The sequence below is a fragment of the Mytilus edulis genome, chromosome 3, assembly GCF_963676685.1.
Source record: "Mytilus edulis chromosome 3, xbMytEdul2.2, whole genome shotgun sequence".
Lineage (NCBI taxonomy): Eukaryota > Metazoa > Mollusca > Bivalvia > Mytilida > Mytilidae > Mytilus > Mytilus edulis.
In genome coordinates, this window is record NC_092346.1 from 24,597,808 (window position 1) to 24,609,955 (window position 12,148).

The 12,148-nt window shown below is 29.9% G+C and overlaps 1 protein-coding gene across 4 annotated transcripts in view; it reads right to left on the reverse strand.

The window, feature by feature from the left end:
* Positions 1-9,243: 9,243 nt before the first annotated feature.
* The window catches only part of LOC139514244 (inositol-trisphosphate 3-kinase A-like), a 52,631-nt gene continuing 49,726 nt past the window's right edge, over positions 9,244-12,148 (reverse strand). For all 4 annotated transcript variants that reach the window (XM_071303129.1, XM_071303130.1, XM_071303131.1 and 1 more), the window contains one exon: positions 9,244-11,882. In XM_071303129.1, the coding sequence (XP_071159230.1) occupies positions 11,661-11,882 (222 nt within the window). In that variant the 3' untranslated portion in view covers positions 9,244-11,660. The remainder of the gene's footprint in view (positions 11,883-12,148) is intronic.

Consider the following 12,148-nt stretch of genomic DNA (forward strand, 5'->3'; position numbering starts at 1 on the left):
GGCATGGTGTGTTTTCATTTAAGGGTTCATTTAACTTTATCTGTTGAAAGTAAGGCATATATATTTTCAAATAGGGGGTTTCAATGCTCACTTTGACTTCCCTCGAAGGTTATTTGAATTTCAGATTAACGTCCAATACAATATTTCATAAAAACATATATGACAACTCGGGTTTCAATTGGTATAGTAGTTCTTCAAATGAGATTAGAAACTCAGGCCACGGCCACACTCTGGTGCATGAAACATCAACTTAATACATACAGGCTGAACATTGCAAATGATCTAGATTTGGGGGGGGGGGGACATATTAACAAAATCGCAAGGAAAGCCAGCCGAAGCCTTGCTTTCCTACATCGAAACCTCCACATTAGCTCAAAAACCATCAAAGACCATGCCTATAAAATATTAGTAAGACCGCACAACAGTATTGGACCCGTACCAGCAAAACAACATAGATAAAATTTGAAAAGGTACAAAGACAAGCTGCACGATATGTAACCAGCAGATATAAAAATAGATAAAGTGTCAGCAACATGATAACTGAATTAGGATGAAAAAGCTTACAAAAAAGACGAAAAGAAGCTCGACTCAACATGTGTTACAAAATAACAAACGACCTTGTAGCCATTGACAAGAATAAATATCTACAAAAACAACAAGCAGCTCAAACCGGACAGGACAACATACTTACCTATTACAGCCAGCCAATCAAAAACAAGAAAAAATCATTGTGACCATGCTTGTTAACAGATATTTACCAGAGTAACGATAGTAGTGAAGTACTTTTAAGGAACATTTTGGTAAAGTTTGGTTTCATATATGTTAGGTGCTACTCAAGATAAAGATCAAACAATGACGTGATAGCAGTTCGATATGGATGGACACGAATTGATCCTAATTGGTGACAGAAGAGCTAGTAAAGAAAGATCTTAGAGAACATCTAAAACTAACTTAGATTTCAACTAGCACAGACAGGCGAATCTTTAAATCAAATCAAATCAAATCAAATATTTTATTGTCATATAAACTTTACAGTTTGTGACCAACATATATTAATACAATAAACACAATAAACATATATACATACATATTAAACATACAAAATATCAACAGCATTAAAATGTATAACAACAAACAAGTTGTTAAGAGTCCCCTGCCCTCAGTTCTAATGACTTTTTCAAGAAGGATCCTAACTTATTTGTTTGTAAAGGCGATGATGGATTTAGTAAATAATGAATTTTTTCTTCTTCATTTAAATTATTAAAGTTATTATTTTCTGTACATATGTGATGAAAAAATTCATTTCTTAGAGTTTTATTATACTCACAATATAGTAAAAAATGTTTCTCATCCTCTAGTATTTTACATTTATGGCAAAGACGTTCCTCTCTTGGGATTTTAAAATATCTCCCCTTTTCAATCAAGAGGGAGTGATCACTTATTCTAAATTTAGTGATTAATCTCCTTATCTGAAAATTAGATGTATTTAGATAATATTCTAGTTTGTAATCTTTTTTAAGTTTTTTATAGAGAAAAAATTTACTTTTATCATCGATGTTTTGAAATTTATTTTGAATTAAATCTTCATATCTATTTTTCATTTTTAACTTTATATCGTTTTTTATTTTATTTACATCTTTTATGTCCTTACAAGTAGAAAGAATATTAAGGTCAACGTTAGTCTCTTTGACAATATTTTTAGCATATGTATACCATGAGTAAGTTCCTGTCAAATCTAGAGACTGTGCTAGAGAAAAAGCTTCCTTTAACAATGGATTAATATTATTATTATATAGTCTAGCTAAATATAAAAGGGTTTGTGTTTTAATAAAACATTCTATAGGCAATCTTCCTAATTCAACTCTTGCTCCTAAATTGGATGCATTTTTTCTTATCCCTAGAGTAGATTTACAAAATTTAAGATGCATATTTTCTATGGGGGTTTTGTCTATAAAATCAAGTTGATTAATTTCTTTTCCTGAAGTTAAGGCTCTGCTTTTGGCTCGATGAAAAGAAATATATGTATCCAAATATGTTACTTCTGAATTATAGGTCATAATTGGTTTTACTAAAGAATCAAAAAGATTATTTGCTACTTTTATAGGTAGATTATACAATGATTTAGTATATGATTTTATTGCAAAAAATACTTTTTTTGCTTTTTTTGTCAGCTCTAAAGTACTTTGTGATAAATTTCCATTACATTTTATCAACATTCCCAAAAATGAATATTCTGTTACACTCTCTATGGCTTTATTCTCATAGTAAATATGTGATGTTTCACTTTTATGTTTTGACTGACTAAAAATCATGGATTTAGTTTTGTTTGTATTCAAAGAGAGTTGCCATTTGTTACAATATAATTTAACGTTATTTAAACTGTTTTGTAGACCCTCTTTTGATTCTGACAGGATTAAAAGATCATCCGCAAAAAGAAGGCATCCTACCTTACTATTTATAAGTTTAAGGGGACTTGAATCATTTCCCTCAAATTTTTTTACAATATCATTTATAAAGACATTAAATAAAGTGGGACTTAGTGTGTCTCCCTGTTTAACCCCTCTAGCAATATTAAAATATTCTGATACATAATCTTTATATTTTAAAGATGATTTAGTATTTAAGTATTGTTGTTTTATAACTCTATAAAAAGACTTGCCAACTCCCATTTTACATAATTTGTAAAGTAAAGCAGTTCTCCATACTGAATCAAAAGCCTTTTTCAGATCTATGAAGCAGGCATAAATCTTTTTTTTTTCTTTATGTAAATATTTATTAATCAAGGACTTTAATAAAAAGATGCTATCAGCTGTTCTGTGATTTTCTCTGAAACCAAACTGACAATCACTTAATTGTTTGTCAACAATCTTGATTAGCCTATTATTTAATATGGCATTAAAAATTTTTGGTAGATTACTTATAAGAGAAATGCCTCTATAATTATTAGGGTCTAACTTGTCACCTTTTTTATGTAAAGGGATCATGAAAGATAATTTCCAAGAATCTGGATAATTACCTGTCTTTAAAATCAAATTAAAAACTTTTACAATGGAATTAATTATCACAGGTTGTGAGTGTTTGAGTATTTCATTCACAATTCTATCTGGACCTGCTGATTTGTTTACTTTAAGGTTTGAAATGACCAGTTTTACTTCAGCAAATGTAATTGGTGCATCAGTTTCCATATTCAATTCAATATCATCTTCTATAATGTTTAGTTCACGTTCCAGTTTATTTACAAAGGATTTATCATATGAGGCTGGTGTACCCTGATCCTGAAAATGTTTTATGATTTTATTTTCATTCATTAAAATTTCAGGAATATCTTCTTCAATATTTGGTTTCTTTTTTATTGCCTTTAGAACATTCCAGTATTCTTTTGGATTATTTTTTAAATTATCTGAAAGTGATTTATAAAGTTTTTGGTGATATTCAAATTTTTTCTGTTTAATCATTTTTTTTAGTTTTTTACATAATTCAAAATATTTAGATTTTAAACTTTTGTCATTTAAGTTATTCTTGATTTTATTTCCTAAATAGTTTATTTGTCTTTTTGTTTCATATACTACATTATCTGACCATACTTGTTTAATTTTTTTCTTTTTCTTTTTTGTTGGTTTAGATATGACTTTACATGTATTTTCTGCAATAGTTTGTAAAATTTTGTTTAGTTTTTCAGTTGCACCATCAACGCCTAGTTTATTGCTATCAAAATGTTCCATCTCTAAATCTAAAATTTCCTTTTTAACATTTTCTGTTGATAGAACATCAATTAATTTTGAAGATGACAATTCTGTCCATTTGTATGATTTTATCAAATGCCATCTCTTCTCATCTAAACATTTCTTCATACATGTATCTGATATAATAGAACAATTCATATATAAGTTTATTTGAACATGATCTGATAAATATGTAAAGTCATTTGTTTTAAAGTATTTTACCTCAGGCAGGAGACTCTCACTTGCAATAGCATAATCAACTGTACTGAACCCAGTATTACACATATAAGTAAAATATCCCAGGGAATCTCCCAAAAAACGACCATTAAGTATACGAAGCCTTGAGGACGAACATAATTCAAGTAATTTATTCCCCAATGTATTCAAAGTGCTATCTTGGTTTACTCTTCTGATATCAATATCAAGAGGGACGAAAGATACCAGAGGGACAGTCAAACTCATAAAACGACAGTAACCTGACAACGCCATGGCTAAAAAATGAAAAGGACAAACAGACAAACAATAGTACACACAACACAACTTAGAAAACTAAAGAATAAACAACACGAACCCCACCAAAAACTAGGGGTGATCTCAGGTGCTCCGGAAGGGTAAGCAGATTTAAGTTTTATATGCATTACAAAAATTATCAATACCTTTCGTGGTCCAGGAAGACATAACTATCTTGTTCCCAGGTTGATTTCATAGTAGTATAGACAGTCAAATGTTCCATGCACCAAACAGAGAGTTGACCTATTGCTTATATGGCCGGGCGTTTTTTAATAACTTGAAACGTGATTTATTGTCCCAGCCGCTTAAAAAAATGTGTTTGATCTTTACAAGTAATTTTTTGTGCAGCCCAGTACATTGAATTATATCTAACATTTTTAAGCAAAGACACAGTCTATTTTTTTAGAGGGATTGATAAGATATTGATTCCTGAATGGTCCAAAACAACCAAAATGGCATGTCCCTAGACCGCCTGTTCAACATTCATACTCTAAAATATCGTAAAAAAATGTAGAAATAAATGTTATATTTACTTAATATAAGTTCTGTAATAATTCAAAAGTATGTTTAGAGCCAACATATTTTAATAAACAGCTTTTAACATAGGATTTTTAATTTCAGAAGGTGTGTCCCTGACAAAATGTCCACTACGAAACGAAGTCATTAAAATTTGTTAATAAACAGTTAAAATAAAACCAATGTAATTTTGTTTGAACATTAGGGCCTTACAAAAGAATTGATGCTTTTGTAACGGCAGTTAAATTGTTGTTAAGAAAAATTGAGCACATCAAATGGACCAGAGTGATACCGTATTTTAGTTAATGTCCGCTACGAAACGGTTCAAATCTCCCTCAGTGTCTGGTTTTAAAATTATGAAAAAAATATGAGTGTACAGCTTAATACATGCTTTGATGAATATCAGTCTTGTTACTATTATACTATCGGGATTGTGGGGAAAAATAAAACATGTGAATATGTCCCCTACGAAACAAGTTTGGGAGAAAAAACGTTTCGTAGGGGACGCTACCACTACCATGCAGTCTTTTTTTTAATATTATTTTTTCAATTATATTCGTGCAAAACAAAAAAACAAGGGTTAGTTTCATGTAATTTTTAGTATGTTTTTATTAACATAGAAAGGGTTGATGTCAACTACGAAACTTTTTGTCCACTACGAAACGGTTTTGTCAACTACGAAACGCATAAAAATGTCCACTACATAACATGAGTTGTACCTTCATATGTGAAGAACTGTCTAATCTTTATCAATAAAAAATGGTTCTCCAATTCAGAAAAAAATGAGATCTTTCTAGTCTATAAAGTAAACAAACTGGAATGTCTAAAGGAGACATTTAAAATTGCAATAAGATGTGTGTTTAGAAGCAGTTCCGTAGCTGACAAATGTCCCCTACGAAACAGTACACAAATTATGAAAATAATATAATTTTAAAGAGTATTTAAGATTGCACTTTTTGTTTACAAACAGGTCTATAATAGAGGTATTCAAAATAACTCTTGAAATAAAATTTTAGATAAGTTGATTTTCCATTTTTTTTTTAGGTCTGAAAGTCATGCTTTTATTGAAAAACGCCCAAATATAGTATCGGAGAAATATACCAAACAATGGACACTATTACATTGACAAATCAACCATGAAAATAAGTCAGATGGTACACGAAAGACACACATGCTCACCTAAAAATGTGTAATAGTTCAGAGAAACTGAACGTCATACTAAACTCCAAAACATATAAATGGACAACATTAATAATCATACAAGTCTACTATAGGCCAGAGGACAGACACAAAAATGTGGCAGGGTTAAACATGTTTAGTGAGATCCCAATCCTCCCCTAACCTTTAGTCAATGAAGAATAATATAATAGTTGACCTACTACATTATAAAGTATATGAGATAAGGACCAAACCATGAAAGTCCAACATTGACAAATGAACCATGAAAATTGGGTCAAGTTCATATGATACCTGACAGATATATAAACCTTACAGACATGTTCACATACAACATTCAATACACCAAATATAGTTGACCTACTGCTTCAAGTATCTGAGAAACTGACCTAAACATGTAACTTCAACCTTGATCACTACTGACCCATCAGACAGGTGAACACTATCAAATGGAAATGTAGACCTTGCAAGGAATCCATATACCCAACACAGTTGTCCTATTATTCATAAGTTATAATTCACATGACATGCTAACTAACATGAATCTGCTACTATGATGTTCTTGTCATGAGAAAATACATGTTGTCTGGGAAAACATGATTTATTTGTTAGTTGAACTAATAGCTTTCAGTAAATCCTCTTATTTCAGTGTCTATTGTTTTATGTTAAATATTAATGAACCTCTTCTGTTCTCGAGTTCAAGACAAGTGCAACTGATTTTTATAGATTGTTCTTATGTTGTGCTGTTACACCTCTGTCCAAGGTTGGGGAGGGTTGAGCATTCAAATATGTTTAACTTGCAGCATTATTTATATGCGTCTAAAACCAGGAACCTATAGTTCATTGGTTGTTGTTAAATAATGTCCGTCATATTTGTTTTTGCTAAATGTTTGCTATAATTTATACTGTTAGTTTCAAAAGTTTGGGCCTTTTACAGCAGCGTAATTCATGTTTTTTCCTCATTGTTGAAGGCATCACAGTGGCCTTGCTTACATCTACTTCAATTGAACTCTGGTGGATAGTTGTCTCATAGGCTATCATATCACATCTAATCTTTATATGTAATAGTTGTCACTAGGTTTCAAACAGCCAACCATTTATTATGACCCATGCATAGGCACAGATTAGTGTTTTGGATGTGACATGTGAATTAATTTTTGGTATGACAAAAATACAAATCATAATTTTTTTAACTTTAATAATTTTACAATTTAATATAGAATCACTTTCACAAAATACACAACATTTGTAGAAATATACAAAATATACAAGAAAAAAATTATATAAATATACAAGAAACTTGCTTAACTGTAAGTTCTAGGTATCTACTATACATAAGTATAATATGGATGGATTTAATCTTCACTTATCTATTCAGAACGTTCCTTTAATTTCAAATACACAAATTACAGAATAAGATTGATTTTAGTAATGTACAAATGCCCTGCTGCTAATAAATGCTGTTTTCAGCACTTTATTAAGTGACAACTAAGAAATGCTACTTGTAAAGAGGCAGTATGTCTATGTATCTAATTTCAGAGTAATACATTAATTTCAAAGTATTTATTTATGCACACTCAATATGGTAAAGTTAATTATGGGATACCAATATTAGAACAAAAAATCTTTATAAAATTGTTTTCAGATCATGGCACATATCAGATCTTACGAAAAAAAAATCAACATCATAACTGAACGAAATATAAAAAGGTCAAAACCTTTATAGATCTAGAGAGTGAAAAAATCTATTTCTTCACACCAGCATCATGCATTTTTTTACCATTAGAGTGTCATTATATGTTGCATAAAGCAATTCATCCCCTTATACAACACAAACACACATAACTTTGTTCTTCACAATACATTCCCCTTATTATCATTGACTCAAGGGAAACCACTGCACTGAGAATTGTTAGGTATAAATGATGTGTTGTTGATGAACTTTTAATTATAATGTTGCCAGACAAAACTGATAGATTATTCATTACATACATAATTTTACAAAAATATTATTTAACTAATATACATTGAACATGTTTAACTAAAGAATTTGGTAAAAGTACTTTTTAAAATGGATTTCTGTACTTTTTCTCAAACAGTTTTAGAACAAAACACCCACTATCAGTGTAGTTGGTTTCAAAATATTCAATCATTATGTAAGAAAAACAAAAATTGCTTTCTTTTCCCTAATATTTTTCTGTATTCAGGCACAATTTCCTGGTGGTGAGTAAGAGTTATTTTAGTGAGTACCCAGTAAGTCTAAGTATATCACTTTTGGTGAGTATCAAACAAACTTATTATTATTATACTAAATTAAATGTGCTTGTAACTTACTGTCAGTAAATACAAGATAACACAATTATGTTAAGTAAGCATAAATACATTTTAAATGCACTACACACATATACAGCACCATACACTGAGAACACCCCTGCACATATGCTAATAATTCTTATATCATTTGCATATCTATAAATACTTGAATTGGATTGGTCTAGTAGAGTTTTTCTCTTGGTTTACACTTCGATAAACCATGTTTCCGAAACTACTTTTGTAATCTATTCATGCGCGATACACATTCTTGCAGGGATACTTGGATTCTCTGCAAGTTGAGATTATAAAACAATTGCATAACAGTTGTTTATATTCTAATGCATATATAACCAAAAGAAAAGAAATAAAATAAATGCACTAAAGCTTCGAAAATGAATAAAAATAAAATTTAAATAAAATTCCGGGAAATTTCACGAATGATTTGACGAACTCACGTCATGGCAAAACACGACGTCATACGATTGAAAACTTTCAGACGGAAGATTATTTCGTTACTTGTACGCTTCAAATTCGGATAGTTTCTAATTAAAATGAAGTTTTTGAGGTAGGTGCTAGTTCATTTTAGATTCTGTTGCATTTATCAAACATTTAAGTTTTTATAGAAAGTCAAGATGGCGGCGTACTCATTAGTTACGACACGCCATTGTGCTTCTGATGGTACATGTAGTAGCATCAAAGTAATAATGTAAATTAATAATCGCGTATGTTTGGCCGAAGAATTATAAGGATTAAACACATTTTTTCTAGAGGTTATTGATGTGTAAACCGGGTCTCTAACTCACAAACTTGACATAAAAGTCCTTCGGACTTTTATTCAGTTTGTGAGTTAACCGCCCCGGTTTACACATCAATAACCTCTAGAAAAAATGTGTTTAATCCTATAATATTCATGGGCTAGTCCAGAAATCTAATGGAAGAAGTTTTGCTATATTCTGTTTAAAAAAAATCAAACTACTGTGGATTAATTTATTTTCATGTTATAAATGTTGGATTGAGGAAAACATGCATTTTTAAGCATATTTGATTTCATGGTTTTGCCAATCTTTGCACACAAAGTCTATTAGGAAATTTGTAAGTTGTTAACATTTGAATTGGTGGTTCACCTGTACCCACGAAACCCACAAAAATTGGTATAACGAATAATAATGAATCCACAGAATTCTTATAGTTTATCCAGGATAATCTTTTTATAGAAACTCCTTCTCCTTGTCAATGCTGAATGGAAGACATGAGCACAAAAAAGAAGTTTTTACCCATTTCTCCCTCTAGATTAGGCCTGATATAATTTTGAACCTCTAATAAAGTGAATCAGTTGAAATCAATAGAAACCTCATGTTCTATCGACATATAAGTGAAACTATCAATAAAAAAACATACAGATTTAGCATAACAATCAAACTTAACAAAATATTCAATAAACATTAATAAACGGAATGATTTTTCAGCACATTATAACCACAAAGACATGTCATTACAATAAGCAATAAACAATTAACATTTTGAATGTATTTTTAAGTCACACTTATCTTAACTCTTAGGAGATTCTTGTTTTAAAAAAAATAATGAGTCTGAAGTTAGTGATTTTTAAATATTTAAACCTAATTTTGTTTTTTATGTTTTTAATGGTTTTTAACTTTCTATTGCAGTGAAAAAGCCGTATAATCTAAATTCAATCTGTTTTAATACCTATTTAACAAGTTCAAAGGCATGAAAAAGCTTTCAAAGTGGTCTTTTCCTTATAAAATAAATATTTCAAATGAAATAAAAGTATGAACAATCTTATTTGATATTTATAATGAGGAAAATCAGGAATTTTCAAATATTATTTTTTTTATGTCATTTTATAAAATGTAAGGTAACATAAACATCAACCCTCATTACTAGAAAATAACCTTAAAATAGATAAACCTATAAACAAAAATTGAGATTAAAATAGATCGTTGTATTTTAAAAGAGAGGTGTCTTGGCAAGGAATATTTGTCATAGATAATAATGAGACATGTAATGGCAAGATTTAGCACCAATATTTAAAGTTATCTTCGTTAATAGACATGTATTAATAATAGAACTTAATAAACTGAAGGAGTGTTCAAGAAAAGTTTATAAAATATAGTTTCAGTTAAATTTCAAAATACTAATCCTATCTTAATACGAGTTTGTTTCCCATTTGAACTTAACGACCTGTAACTTATAATGAAAGTAATAAACTTATGAGTTATTTCCCTTTCCATTAAAATATAACTGGAAATGTAAAAGACTCTAATTAGAAAATCATCAAATCTTAATGAACAAAAATATCTTCTGTAAAAAATATTTTCACATTTTATGGTGACTCTGTTGACATTTATGTACACAAATTTATCTGTTTTGTAATTTTAGAAAAATATACAACAATGAGACACCAATAAACAAACATAATCAACAAAGTTGCTGCCTGAGTTGAAAACAGCATGCACTAACAGTACCATAAGTTACAACTGATTTGTAAGAAATAAGCACCTTCACACTTATAGAAGAAATGCTCCCATTCACAATGATTCTAACAACCTACAACTAGTGTAAATCTTTCATCAACTATACAAGACACAGCAAATTGTAAGTCATATAAACCTTTGTGAAATGGGATAAAAGAAAGTGGCAGCACTAATTTCAAATATATAAATTACTAAGTCAAATTTCAACTGTTACCTCATGACTACATCTTAGTATAAGAATATAAATTGGAATATAATTTTCATATTTTTTTAAGAATGCTTTTAATAACCAATATACTTAGTTAAATATGGTTGAAAAATCTTCCAGACTAGGATTTTCTATTGGCACCTTTGTTAAGGGGAGACAATTTAAATGCTAAAAAATGCATAATTTACTGGCTTTTAATATTTGTTTTTCTAACCAATGAGAAAAAGTTGAACATATAATAATTGCATGAAAGAGATTCCCATGAACTTTAAATCTGTTTATTTTCTAAATGGAATAACTAATTTTGAGTAACAATGAACAGACAAAAGTTTCTTGCTAGGCATTCCTCGATAGAAAAAGATGATTTTAAAAGTTTGACATATAGTCAAACAAATATTTCAAAAATTTATTAGGATTTAACCTTATTAAAGAAACCAGAATGTGTAAAAGAAAATAATCAAACTTTTCAGAAAGGTCAACCCGTTTACAGAAACAAACAAAAAATCAATGTAAAAAAACACACTTAAAGGCTGTCTGAAGCTGCTTACTTCATGCATTTGTTTTTACAATGAATAGCTGCGTAATGCTTTTATCTACAATTATAACAATGTATCCCTACTAATGTACAGGAAGTGGATTTTATAAATACAATGGAGAAAATGGTTAAACAAGTGAACATGGTAAATGACTATTTAAATAACAATGAGGATATTGCAGTATCTATTCTGAATTACTTGATGACGGTGTTTCTAGCTCCTGTAAGATTAACAACAAATTGTCAAGTCCAAATAAATATCCGTCTTCATGATTGCCATCTACCCATGGGGTTCTATGGTTTGTGGTTATATCTGAGGGTAGGGGTTCTGTCTTGCCAAAGTCTATCATCCAAACATTTGCATTGTCAGTTTTATCATGTACAAACAACAGGGAACTGCCAATCAGCTGTAAACAAAAAATTAACAAGTTTAAATATTTATCTTTACATTTTTGCGCAACAAGGTTCAAACCCATAAAGTTGGCTGCTTAATACCCTTCTGGGGCAACTAGGTTAACCCCTGTTTTTTTGTTTCTTAATCAATTGTTTTTTTTGTATAATATTTTATAGACTGCTGGACGGTAGTCTTTTCTCCGTTTTTCTTTTTGACCATGGTATTGTGTTTTTCTTTTTGCTTGTTTGGCAGGATTGAAACTTTACGTAACCCAATTCA